Raw genomic sequence first — 13,561 nt, 5'->3', positions numbered from 1 at the left:
TATATATTGACCAACCCTTCTTACCCTTCAAATTTATTCATCAAGAAATTCCATATTGGCCATGCATGCCCCCACAATGACAAAACTGGATTCAGATCCCCTGCAATTTTTAGGAGAATTTCAGTTTTTGAAATTTCAGATCTAAGCCATTCATTTTCATTTAAGAGTCATTATCATGCCACATGTCCCACTATTAATAAAATAATAAAATAATGATGATTATTAATATCATTAATATCATTAAAAATTTATTATTATTTTATTAGTAGTGGGATATGTGGCAGAATAATGACTCTGGGATGAAAATTAATGGTCTAGATCTGAAAGTTCAAAAATTAGAATTTCTTTAAAAATTCCAGGGGATCTAGATCCGACAAAACTTTAGTCTAGTCTAAAGTGATGCCTAACCTCTTATGCTAGGCCACTTGTGCAATCATGGAGTTCATTTACAGCGAAGGGTGAAACAATGGAGCTTAGAGATATTTTCAATTGTTCACTTCTTTTTTTCTTTTTTCTATTCAAATAACAGATAGTGAGTTACAATGGATCTAACAACCACAAAATAGTGGGCACCTCAACAACAAAACACAAATAGAAAACGCAGTATAAAGACAGTAATAATAATAGACAGTAGGCAATGGTTTTCATTCATGATCCCATGAGAATTATAAACAAGCCAAGCCTTTCTAAGGGCCACACAAGGCTGTTACAAGTAGCAAAAGGACTCGATAAAGAGTCTCATGCGGTGAAGGCAACAACCACCACTAAGAGGTTGTTACAAGAAAGGTACTGCATAAAACCAGATGAGAGCCGTTGAAGGATGAACACCGACAGCAAAAGTTTCCTCCACAAAATCAAACCATATCAGATCAGGGAAACAATAACCCACATAAAATAGAAAATACAGCAAAACACAGCATAAAATATAGAAAAAATACAAGAAAAAAACAAACCACTTAGGATAGCAGCACTAGGGGAGGAGAGGCGGTTGGAGGTTTCCGGGGGGCGTGTGAGATGCATGCGCCAACGAGTGTACACCACGCGCTGGCATGTGGATGGCAGGACAGAGAGCGGCTGGCTGCAACAGAAAGCTAGGGAGCAGCAGGAGGAGGTGGACTAGCGCGTTTGGCAATGGGATCGATAGGGAAAAGTAGATCGGGTTTTGAAACCCGATCTATATCCCAGGCGACAACTAGGAGTGGTGGGGGCTGGATGGCAGAAGCCAGGCGGCACAGTAGTATTGGAGTGGTCGTGGATGACGAAAAGCGAGGGTGGAGGAAGGCGATACTGAGGAGCAGTAACTGATCTGGTAGACAAACAAGAAGACAAAAAAACAAACGAAAAACAACAAAAACCATGGAAAAAAAAAGGTTTGGGGGAGGGGAGGAAGGAAAATGCAAGGCCTTTCCCTCGTCCCCAGAAATGCTGCACAAGGCGGTGGAAAGAGTCCCACTGAGGAGATGGCTGAAGAAAAAAACCCTAGGTTTTTTTAGAGCTTCCCTCTCTACCAAATTGTTTACTTTGGAAACATACTTCTATGTGCTTGTTTCTTGATGTGCCAGTGAAAATCATTATTTCACATATTTTAGACACCCGAACCTTAGAGTGAGAAAGAGAAAAGGAGGAGAGAGAGAGAGAGGGGGGGGGGGGTGTATTTCTTAGAGGCTTTGCTTGGAGAGCTTCTACCATTATGGTACAGAGCAAAACCTAGCTTTAACAAACTGTTTTAATGCATGATGTTAATTAGTGTTTACATTCGTATTTAACTATACTTGAAGGTTTTCTAATCACATGAGTTAAAGATTCTTGGTGTAAGATTTAGATTATTTTTTTGGTAGACTCGAAAAGAGTCAAGAAGCAGGTTCAACAATGTTTTTGGACGAATAAAATTCATAGAACAAAACTAATATAAACAAGAATGACGGTTTCACTAGATGAGGTAAAATGGAGAGGATGATTTCATTGTCCATATTAAATTTCATATTTGTCACATAGCAAATATATTGCCATGTTATTTAAGATTTTTAAATGACATGGCACAATGTATGCCATTCGATACAACAAAACAAAAATTTAACCGTAAAACGAATCTTCTTCATTTCACTTTAATAAAATTCTATTTCACCTAGCTCGACCGGCCCTCAAACAACTAAAACAGAACTCCTTCAATTTCAAGTGAAACGGGGAGGATTCTTATCCCAAACATACAACTATGTTAAGAGTGGAAGATTGGAATCCTGAAACTAAATTTATCTGAAAAGAACAAAATCAACATTACCATTTCTTTCCCTCCAAAGATAATACACAACATGCAGCAGCAAACATCTACTGATCTCGGCGCTCATACTTCCGAGCCCATATGTGTTTGCCATTGACCCGAAACTTTGATATGCGTTTCCCCTTCAACATTCGATCAACAAACGTAACAGACCGCAAAACCATTCGAGCATACAAAGGTTGTTCACTCGAAGGAACAGTCTCCATTTGCACACTTTCCACACAATCCCCAAAAAGCTCTGTAAAAAGCTCCTTCACTTCTTCTTCCAACACCGGAAAGCCTCGTGAAAATGTCAGAAACATTGTCCTGTCGTCCTCCGACACATCATGGCCATCGGCCGGTTGCCAATCCCATAATCCTCCTGCAGAAAAACCAGTACTACTGCTCACAGGCGTAAGTACTACTGTGATGGCACCAAACAATGGGTGGTTCAGATTTGCTAGTGAATTAGCGCCAGCAGGAGGTAGAACATGTTGTAGAATATCGGTAAAAATATGGCAGCAAATGTTGTTGAGAAAACTCTTTATCCCAGTAATTGCAGAAAATTTGTTTTGGGTGAACATTTGCAAAGATATGTCTCTTTCCATAAGTGCTGCAGTTAGGGGAATACCGGCAGCCGCGCGAGGAAGGTTGGATTCTAGACACTTGAGGCATAAAACAGCTTCATTTGCTAATGCACCCACAAGAGCATCAGGCAGCCCGACCATTTTTACAATAATGTTTGGGTAATTCTTGTCTTCGAGCCAAAGCCAAAGAGCCATGACAACCAAGGATTCTGCAGGGTCTCGGTTAAAGTTTGTGACAAGACGAGAGAATATGTCTCTGTCAATTTTGTGGTAGAGGTGGAGCTCTTCCACGCTGATCATCGACACCATCAATGACAATGTATGCATGTATGTATGTATGTGGAAGAAGCAATAGCTAGCAGAACTGCAGAAGCATAAGTCTTTTATGTGGATGGATGGATGTATGACAATATGTATGCATCATGAGAATGTCTATATCTCAATCAATACATCTCTGACAAGCCATGTCAAAAGAAGTCTCATAACTTAATTTCATTCAAGTGTTTGCATGCTTTTCATGTAAATCTTTTGTACGTGGCTTCAAGTGATAGGCCTGCTTGTGGCATCTGTAGTTTATGCAGAGTGACAACTAATATTACTCCTGGTGCTTTTATGAACTTCCCTTCTATGGCTCTCTTCACTATATGCTCTCTTAATTAATTACATACCCACACAAAGCCTTGATTATGAATGATATCCTAATCCTGAATCCTTTAGTGTTTATGAACTACTTATAATTATTAGTACCCTGCTCTGCCTCTTTTGGCATAAAATCTTATTTGAAACTCATGAGTTGACTCTCATATTTAAGTGACATCCATTGCACTTTGTATTTGTTGGCCACGTTTTACAGGATTAGTTATTTTGATAAATATATAATGATTCAGGAAAAACGTTATTCACGTCTTTGTTATCATTTTAAAAAGATTAATCAAGTTACCAATGAAGCTCCTTAGAACCACTTATAAAGTGTGTATATATATATATAATCAAAAAAAAAAGTGGAAGGACATAGAGAAATTGATGAAATCGTTAGGACTATATCTTGAATATATTGAAATATATTAAATTGTATTACAATAGTCTTTATTTATAGAGAATTATGGAATGGTAAACAAGAAACCTTGGACTAACCATGTTTTCCAAAAACAAAAGAAAATCTTTAAAATTAGAATTTTATCCTTCAACCAACCCCCCACCCCCCAAAACAAAACAAAAAAAAAAAAACCTCTAAATGTTAGTTCCGCCCCTGAGAATAAATCTACAAGGAAATAGAATAAGGTCTATCCTAAAATCTCCTTTCAAACTTGAGGGGTAAACTTGAGTTTGAATAAGAAATTGATTTTTTTTTGTTGGAACTGGATTGGTGCGGACAACACTAAAATCTAAGTGTGAGATTGGCCTTCAAAACCGTTGATGAAGCTATTGATAATCCTATGCAGCAAGAAATCAAAGATGAATGTGAACTCAAATGAGAAAAGATGCAATACTATGCAAGCAAAGTTAGACAAGTGGGCTTGAAAGGCAGCAGGAGGACAGTCGCCTACAGTAGTGGCCAAAGGAGGCTGATGAAAGTGTTTGGTGGAGGCAATGGCCAAAGAGACACCAAAGGTAGCGATCGGAGGAGAACGGTAGGAAGCGGCCAAAAGACCACTTGAGGAGATGACTGAGGACTATTAGAGGTGGTGGCCAAACAACAGTAGTGGCAAGAGGACAATAATGCCTGATAAGCAAAGGTTGCCAAAGAGAGGCAACTACTGGTGATAGTGGTGGCCGGAAGACAAAGGCGGTAAGTTGTCGAAGGAGTTGCCAGTAAGGTTGCTAAAAGAGGCCTAACATGAATAATTCTATAAATCCCTCTTAGTCCCTCCAAAAATAAGATAGCTTTTAAAATCATCATTTGATCAAAATTCAATAGTGATCGATCACAACCCTAATGATGAATTTAAAAGGCACTTCATTCTTAAAATATCACTAGTAAAATAGTCTAGCGAACAATAGAGAAGGCACAACAATCAAATTTGGGCAGTCTAATTGGGGTGAATCGGCCCAAAACCTAGTGAACCGAGTAGAGTTTCTTAATAGACTAGGTCAATGGGTCGGCCTAACTAGCCCAAACCCTAGTAGGGCAGGCTGGTTTGAACCCGGTAGATGGGATAGTGAGGTTAAACGGCCAGAATCAGGTGGGCCAAGTCAAACCAAACGGACCAAGTTGATTGTTGGCTAAAACGACATGAACCTGGCGGACAAGGTCATGGATCAAGTCGTAAAACCTAGAATAATTCTAAGAGGCCTACTTGTGTCCTACTAAGAATGATATGACTATTAAAATCACCATTAAACTTGTAATTGATCATTATTAAATTTTGATCCAAGAATAATTTTAATAACCACATCATTCTTAGTAGAACTGTAGAACACAAATAAGCCTCCTAAAATTACTCTCAAACCTGTGGCACTTACAATTATCAACAATAAATGGTTATGGTCACTGATAACCTCCCTCTTATGTGCAGTGAGATTTTGGGTCAGGTGAGAAAGATTTAGGCGTACTATGGTTACAAGAAGGCAGAATAAAGGACAGTCGAAGTGGGAGGGGCAACAGAGCTTCGGGGTGCCAGACAAGTCTTACAGAGTTGGGCCAACTCTATCAAACCAGTCTCCTTGCGGGCTACGTTTCTAAAGAAATTGTTCCAGGCTTATCAGACCCAATAAAGCTTTAGATTCAATCACGCTACATAAACTCGAGCAATTTCAAACTGCCCAAGATTTTTAGATCGATCAAGCTACACCAGCATACAACGAAATAGCAAGCAACAGATACCAAACCGATACCAAAAAGAGCACTAGCATCTTGCCCTGTGCACGTAAATCCGATTGCTTGAAAACTTCTAAGAGCAAGCATCGTATTTGTCTGACCCTATCTAAAACAACAGGATTTCATTTTAAGTCGCACATACAAATGACGTAATTAAGCAGCTCTGATTAATACATATTACCGCAATCAATGTCAGAAATCACAATGAGAGACTATTGCAAAGTCCTAATCGCAATAAAACCTAAATCCTCGCATGCTGTGCAACCCGCAACAGTTTAAAGGCTACATTTAACTCCAACGCAGAGTACACCAGATTAAAAAGAGCCACGCCATATCCCAAGCCAATGGTTCCAAGACTGGGTCTGCAGGGCACCCATCCACCTACAGTGTCCAAGTGAAGCTTCGGTGTGCACATGCAAAGCCTCCACCTACGAGGGCACTGCAAGTAACAAATTTGGAAAATGGTCAATATATACCCTAGCAACGCTCTTTTGCAACATCTAAGAAAAAGAGTAAACTAGTAGAAGGCCATTATATTTTATCCCCAAGTCAAATTGCTAGCATTCAATAAAAAGAGAAGGAAACACGTGATAAATCAGCTCATTCAAATAACACTCTAACAAGAAAACAATTGGGACATTGCAAGCAAGATGGAACAGTAGGGACGGGTGCACAGAAATGGAGATTTGAATAATGCGACAAAGTAAGATGATACATCACACTATCATGAATGACCCGACACCACATCTGGCAACCCCGATTCAAAAGGTTTTGGTGATATCAAGTTTCTGTGGGTATTTTGGAAATTAACATAATCATATAATGCCATATTAAGAGAACCTCTTTCCAAATATAACTCACTGTCTCTCTCACATATAAAATCATTTGCAATAAAATTAAAAACAAGTGTTGTACATATAAAAAAACTGATGCTCCTCAAATGACATAAACATGAGTTAAAATAACTAAAAAATATATTTTAATTCTGGGAAAACTTCTTTTTTTTTCCCTCTTGGATCATAAGTTGTCAAGATTTTCAATCCCCTAATAAAAACCCTTTTGAATAATAATTTCAAAGATCTGATAGAAATTGTGCTTATCTCATACAAGAAGACGCTACCAGTTTTTTTATAGATAGGGAAAATTGTTTTTAATTTTATTAGCAATAATATGATACGAGAGGTGCTCTTTGAGATATACTGGAGAAAGATTCTCCTCAACAATAGAACCAGATTAGGAAAAGATTGTGTTTATTACCAAAAAATAACCACACAACTCAACATTACCAAAAGCTTTTTGAGCCAGTAAGTGGATTTCAAGAATTCAAATATATTTTGATGAATAGGTTATCTATAGATGTGCACACCCCCATCAAAATTTCTCTGGAATAATTTTTAAAAAAAAAAAATTCATGCTAAAAAACAAAATAATTCAGAAACAAGATTATAAAACTTCCGTCAAATATTCTGAATTATATAAAACCCAAATAGCTTGGCAACTCCAAATTTCACCTAATCGAATAAATAATTGTTCAAATTGTTGAAAAATAAGAGGCATCACATCACTATCAAGTGAAGTTCAGAAAACTTACTGTATGTAGAGGTATCAATCTGCTCAGGAAGTTCTTTTATATCCACCTCAAACCTCATCTGAACCTGCAATCATCCAACCATGAAAGAAAAATTAAAACTAGTAATAAATTGACTCATTGAGCAACAAAACATTGAAAATTACAAAAGAGAATCTCATACATTATTGAGAACCTCCGAGTCAGATGCAGATGAAACGAATGTAATTGCAAGCCCTTTGGTGCCAAACCGACCAGCCCTACCAACCTGTTAGGAGCAGTCAGAAATCTCAGGAATGATAATATAACAGTACCTAATTACTTAAAAAATAAAAATTAATTTGAACCTACCCTGTGCAAGTAAGTGTCTGCTGAATCTGGCATGTCATAATTAATGACAATGTTAACACGCTCAATGTCTATCCCCCTACCAACCAAATCTGTGGCCACAAGAATCCTCGACTGCCCCTCCTTGAAACCCTTATAGCGTGTCAACCTAAAAACAACCCATTCAGAATAATCACAGCATTCGAAAAACACATGATGTTCAAGCAACAATGCTATTTCATCCCGAGAACTAGGACACGAACCACATTAAGATGAAAAGACAATCCAGTTGAACTCTTAAATGATTGAGCTAATTTTCCAACCAAAACAAAACCACAGATGAACAGAAGGAACAGCATATGGTACTAAAACAATAACCCAAGAATATAAACTCTAAAAACATAAGAAAAGAGACTTGGTAACACTAACAAAAAAATAAACAAATACCATAAACTAATCCATAGAGGAGCATTTGAAGAAAGGACATATCAAGGGTACATCACAATCACTACTAATTTTCCAACCAAAACAAAGCCGCAGATGAACAGAAGGAACAACAGCATATGGTACTAAAACATTAAAACAATAACCCAAGAATATAAACTCTAAAAACATAAGAAAAAAGACTTGGTAACACTATTAAAAAAATAAACAAATACCATAAACTAATCCATAGAGAAGCATTTGAAGAAAGGACATATCAAGGGTACATCACAATCACCACTAAATCAAGCACAAACGTAAAGCCAAAAAGCAATGACAACAGCCACATACATTTCTTGTGAAAAATTATTAAGATTTAAATTATCAATCATGCATATCCGGTATGCACAACTTGTATCATTGAATTTGCGTCTTATTGAACCAAAAATGCTAGATTTATAGCCTACAAATTATAGGCATTAGAAATCCACATCAAGTTACCTCCAATTCATGACATAATACAATATCAAGGCAAGAGCATAAAACATATACACTAATTCTATTATTTGCCAAGATGATATCAGATTAAATACATAGAGCATCAATAGATTGAATTACAAGGTAGAGAATGGTTGAAGAAGCTGTATAAAATATGAACGACTAAACAGCACAGCAGCATAAAATGAACAATCAAAATCATAAAGAATTTTGAAAGACAGATTAGCCTCCAGTACAAACCTTTCCTCTTGGGACATCCCAGAATGGATGCATATAGAGGGGAAATTACACTCCTTCAGTAGCTTGTTCAGCTCAGCCGCTCTACTGACACTTTTGACAAAGATAACAACTTGATTAAAGTCCAACGCATCAAGGAGGTCATTCAACTTGCGGTTTTTCTCCGACTCGCTCAATTTGATGTAGTGCTGTCATTTAAATTATGAAAGGTAAGCAAGCAATATCAAAAAAACTAGCAAAACAAAACAGATAATCAACATTTTTTCTTCTGAGCAGAACGTAATCAACATGCAAGGATATAATACCTGAACAAGACCATGAAGGGTCAACTTGGCCTCGTCATCAACATAAATTTCCATTGGCTGAAAGGAACAAATGGGACAGTAAATCATATTAGAGCCTTTCCTCAAGCTAATGGAATCCAGAACGAAATTAATGATGGATGCACATCCACTGAATCAAGATCCTGCTCCATCTGCTGTCTCCTCGAAGGTGCTTTTTAAGTCGTAAGCACCATTGACACAACAGACATCTACTATACAACTGACAGCACAACCCAGGCAGATAACAATCCTCCACCATCCCCCTTCTCTTGTTTCATAACTTCACTTAAACGTAAAAAAAAAAAAAAAAAAACCCCAACACCCATGCTAATAAAGTAAAAAGACTACAAAAAGAGAAGGAAAAATAAGCACAGAACCTTAAGACACTAATCCCAGACAGTTTTGGGAGACTAAAAGATTGCCACCGGGTTACTCAACCTCCCATAAAATGACTGGATATATTGCGAAAACACAACGCCAATTGGAAGCTAACAGTGATGGAACAACCAGATTTTAAGATCTCGGAGAAAGCGGGCATTATGAAAAAAGAGACTTCTAAATTCAAGTAGTACTGGCCATGGAACATTACTTCTTGCATAAATCTCTTGCAAACTGGGCGGATTTCTTTGCTGAGTGTTGCAGAAAACATCATAACTTGTTTATCATGAGGAGTCATCTTGAAGATCTCCTGCACATCTTTCCTCATGTCTGCAGAACATATAAAGGATACATTGATTAAAGTTCAACCCAATGACTAAGACTAGACAAGAACTTGACATCAAAACAACAAGTTAAGCATTTCAAGGGGCATACCAAGTGATTCAAGCATTTTGTCACATTCATCCAGAATAAAATGCCTCACATTCTTCAAAGAGAGATCCTTCTCTCTTGCCAATGCCAATATTCTTCCAGGCGTTCCAACAACAATATGGGGGCACTCATTTTTCAGCAAATCCTTGTGAACTTTGATATTGACACCGCCGTAGAAGACAGCAACCTTGAGATCGGTTAAGTAAGTACTGAACCTCTCGAACTCATGACAAATCTACAAAATAGAATGATAAAAAAAATTATGCAAGGGACTATACAATCCAATAAGCTTAATAATGTAAAGCAAATGCATTTAAATTTAGCAGCCTTGTGACAACTGAAGATAATGAATATACCTGGTAAGCCAACTCCCTTGTATGACACAGAACAATTGCAGAAACTTGTCCAGTAACAGGTTCAATCTGCTGCAAAGTTGAAAGAACAAAAACAGCAGTTTTCCCCATTCCAGACTTCGCTTGGCAAATGACATCCATACCCAGGATAGCTTGAGGAATACATTCATGTTGCACTGATGAAGAACCAAAGAAAATTGGATTGAAGGAACCATCGGTAAGTAAAACATAACCTCTCTGATCCTTTTACGTAAAGGAATACCAGACCACTAAGTGCTTTGAAATCAAGTTCATGACAATAGAATATTACCTGAAAAAACATAAGATTGAAATGATTTACAGGAGCACAAACCAAAAGACCAAAAAATTTACTAACAAATAATATTGCTATACAGGGAAAAAAAAAAACGCATGCTAAGACACAAATTTTGCAATCACCGTTATGATTTCAGCAAATTCTAACTATGTTAAATTCAATAAAATACAAACAGAACAGATCTCGAAACAAAACTATCTTAAAGAGAATAATTTAAGATATGCTACAAAGAATAATTTTTTTTCACAAAAAAAGGGGGCAAACACTTCACTTAGACCAAAGGGATTCACTGGAACAGAAATTAAAATTGGAGGGACTAAATCAACATATTTCTCTCTTATAAAAAATTCAAAACACTTTATAAATACGCAATTAGAGGAATCATTAACAGAAATTTGGTATCTGAGCAAATAGGCATGAATAAATACGTAAAGCAAGCCAAATCCCACAAGGATACTTACCGTGTCTAAAAAAGCATAAATCATATAGCAATGCAGGATCACAGAAAAATCTAAAACTAACTATGAATATTTAGACATGATGTCAGACATTTACAAAATATTTTAAGCCTTTTTCGTGAGTTTCCAAAAATACTTGGCAAATGGTGATCAAGTAATACAGCTTCACTAACAAAAATAGTTGAGAAAATGAGTAGATAGTTTGCCTTCGGAAGGATGCTCAAATCCTGAGTCCACAATAGCTCGAAGAAGCTCTGGCTTCAAAAGGAAGTCTCTGAACCCTGAACTGTGAATTCCAACATAGCCCCTACACAAAATCACAAATGAAAGAAACGCATTTAGAAACACGCACAGAACAATACTGCAATGGGAGTTTCTCAAGGTAGTATATACAACTACCAACTAAAAGCAAAGAAAATAATGAATACTTGCACGGGATCATGCCATAACAAACAGCCATGCTAAGTTTTCAAGAGTCGTAAAAGCAACAGTTTGATTCATACTCCTTAAAACCTTCCTATAATAATATGCAAGCAAACAAATGGTCAGACTACACAACCAAATACTCAAAGTCAAGTTTTACATTTCCTTTCTTTTACCCAAGCAGCCAAACAATTGATCGATTTCCCATCATTTCCTAGACTATCATCAACCATCCAGGTAACAGAAACTCGACATGAAAATGGAAAGTACACGGTCATACTGAAACAAACATAAACGAATGTATTCAAAGTTGTGTTCCATTTCCTGTCCTATCAGAGCATCCAAACAATGGGTCAACTTTCCATAGTTTCCTAAACTATCTCGTCAACCAAACCAGAACCAGAAATTCAGCCACGAATCGAAAGTCACAGGAACTACTCTACTTACTTCTTGGTGGCTTCGCCGTTAACTTTGAGCGCCGAGGCCGGTGCATGGGCTTCTTCGTCATCGTAGTCTACAAGCTCCTCCTCGTACCCATCGGTTTCCCTGGTTTCTCCCATATGAATCTACACACACATACACACAGATTAGTAAATAGCGTTTCGAAACACGGAATCAATGAGAAGGGGGTACAAGATTTGGTTTCTCAGAATCGATATGAATACAAATTAGGGTTTTAAAGACGAAATCGAAGGAAAAAGTGATAGATTAGGGTTTGGAGATGAGAAGATTGAAATTACCTGTGAGACCGTGAAGAAGTTGAAAATTAGGGTTAGGGTTAGGTTTTGTTAGAGTCTGCAAAGGAAAATGGTTAGCTGAAAAATAAATTTGGGGAAAGAGACTTTGAGAGAGCGGAGACCTCGACGAGAAAGAGAGAGAAAAGTATACAGCTCCTAAAGTGAGTGATAGGGTTTGGACTTTGAGGGATCGATTATATAAGCGAGATGTCTTTATATTTCCGTGAATGCCCTTTCCGTTTGTCCATAATTCCAATAATTACATTCGTGGCCTTTAGAGGCCAAAAGTACTGTATCGTCATTTTGTGTCATCTCGAATATAAAGTAATATAATGTATTTAAAAAATAAGAAATTTTTATTTTTATAATAAGTATCTCATTTCAAACCAACACGTTTTGACCTAAAAATATCTCCTATGTATTTTCAGAAAAACAAAAGAGGGTTAAACATATCTCCTACGTTTTGACCTAAAAATATCTCCTATAATAAATATCTCTTAAACATTGTATTTGAAAACAAAATTTAAGGTAAAAAATAATAATAATAATGTTTTTTTTTTGCCAATCGGTCCTTCCTCAAAAAAATTTTGTCCCTTAATCTCTCCGCAAATTAAAACTTGGGTCCGTCCCTGATCAGGGGTCATAGTAAAATTTATTGTATGAAGTATGCATGTGTGTTTGTTTTGGTGGGGACCTGGTTTTTAATCATTTATTGAATTTTAATTAAAAATATTATAATTATAATAAAATAGTTATGCTATGCTCGTGTACAGAATTCTTATGCATGCCAATAGTATCACTCTTACCTAAACATAAATTTCAAAATAAATGTATACTGTTTAGAATATAATTAACCTTTCGGAATTTTGTTTTATATTTTTCAAATTATCCGAACAATTTCTAAAAAAACTGTGGTTGAATCAAACCCACAGGAATCAACACAGGCTCAAGAATTGTGAACAAACCTAAAGAAATCCAAAAAACCAAAACTTCAACTACATAAACCATAAACAACTACAAGCAAGATCAAACATCAATGGCTTAGCAAACTTTGATCGAGCGATACGAGCCATTTTTGCAACCGATCCGCTATAGAGAAATTAACAAGGGCAATGAGATGCACTTGAAGAATGAACGAGGTCGAAAAAAAAAAAAAAAATCACTCACCTCATCTTTATTCCCACCACTTGAATTGTAGGTCAAGTGTATCGTGTTTGTTATTGTGCCCTTAAACTTTGCCAAACGCATAACAACAGTGTCAAAGCAAGTTTTGAAGTTTTAAAACAAAAAAAAAAACATGTTTACAAAACGGCAACCAAACATGTTTGTTTATAAGTTTTTAAGAGCCTTTATGAGTTCAAAAAAGTCCCTTTTTCATATGGTATGGATTGGTTGAAAAGCATGAAAGATATGTTGTTACAAGGGGA

General features: G+C 36.7%; 2 protein-coding genes across 2 annotated transcripts; both read right to left on the bottom strand.

The window, feature by feature from the left end:
* Positions 1-2,325: 2,325 nt before the first annotated feature.
* On the bottom strand, positions 2,326-3,144 carry LOC132189621 (uncharacterized). The gene has a single exon (XM_059604369.1). The coding sequence runs from the start codon at positions 3,142-3,144 to the stop codon at positions 2,326-2,328; it is 819 nt and encodes a 272-aa protein (XP_059460352.1).
* A 2,532-nt stretch (positions 3,145-5,676) lies between these two features.
* On the bottom strand, positions 5,677-12,298 carry LOC132189249 (DEAD-box ATP-dependent RNA helicase 15). The gene is made up of 12 exons (XM_059603899.1): positions 12,138-12,298; positions 11,845-11,963; positions 11,181-11,281; positions 10,204-10,376; positions 9,851-10,082; positions 9,627-9,745; positions 9,020-9,076; positions 8,718-8,902; positions 7,581-7,725; positions 7,414-7,497; positions 7,254-7,317; positions 5,677-6,101 (listed from the first exon to the last, which is right to left on the bottom strand). Exons 2-12 carry the CDS (start codon positions 11,955-11,957, stop codon positions 6,091-6,093), a joined length of 1,284 nt encoding a protein of 427 aa, XP_059459882.1. The 5' UTR covers positions 11,958-11,963; positions 12,138-12,298; the 3' UTR covers positions 5,677-6,090.
* Between the last annotated feature and the right edge of the window lie 1,263 nt (positions 12,299-13,561).

Source organism: Corylus avellana, chromosome ca8, assembly GCF_901000735.1.
Source record: "Corylus avellana chromosome ca8, CavTom2PMs-1.0".
In the NCBI taxonomy this organism is placed as follows: Eukaryota; Viridiplantae; Streptophyta; class Magnoliopsida; order Fagales; family Betulaceae; genus Corylus; species Corylus avellana.
This window is presented reverse-complemented; position numbering and strand designations above follow the sequence as displayed.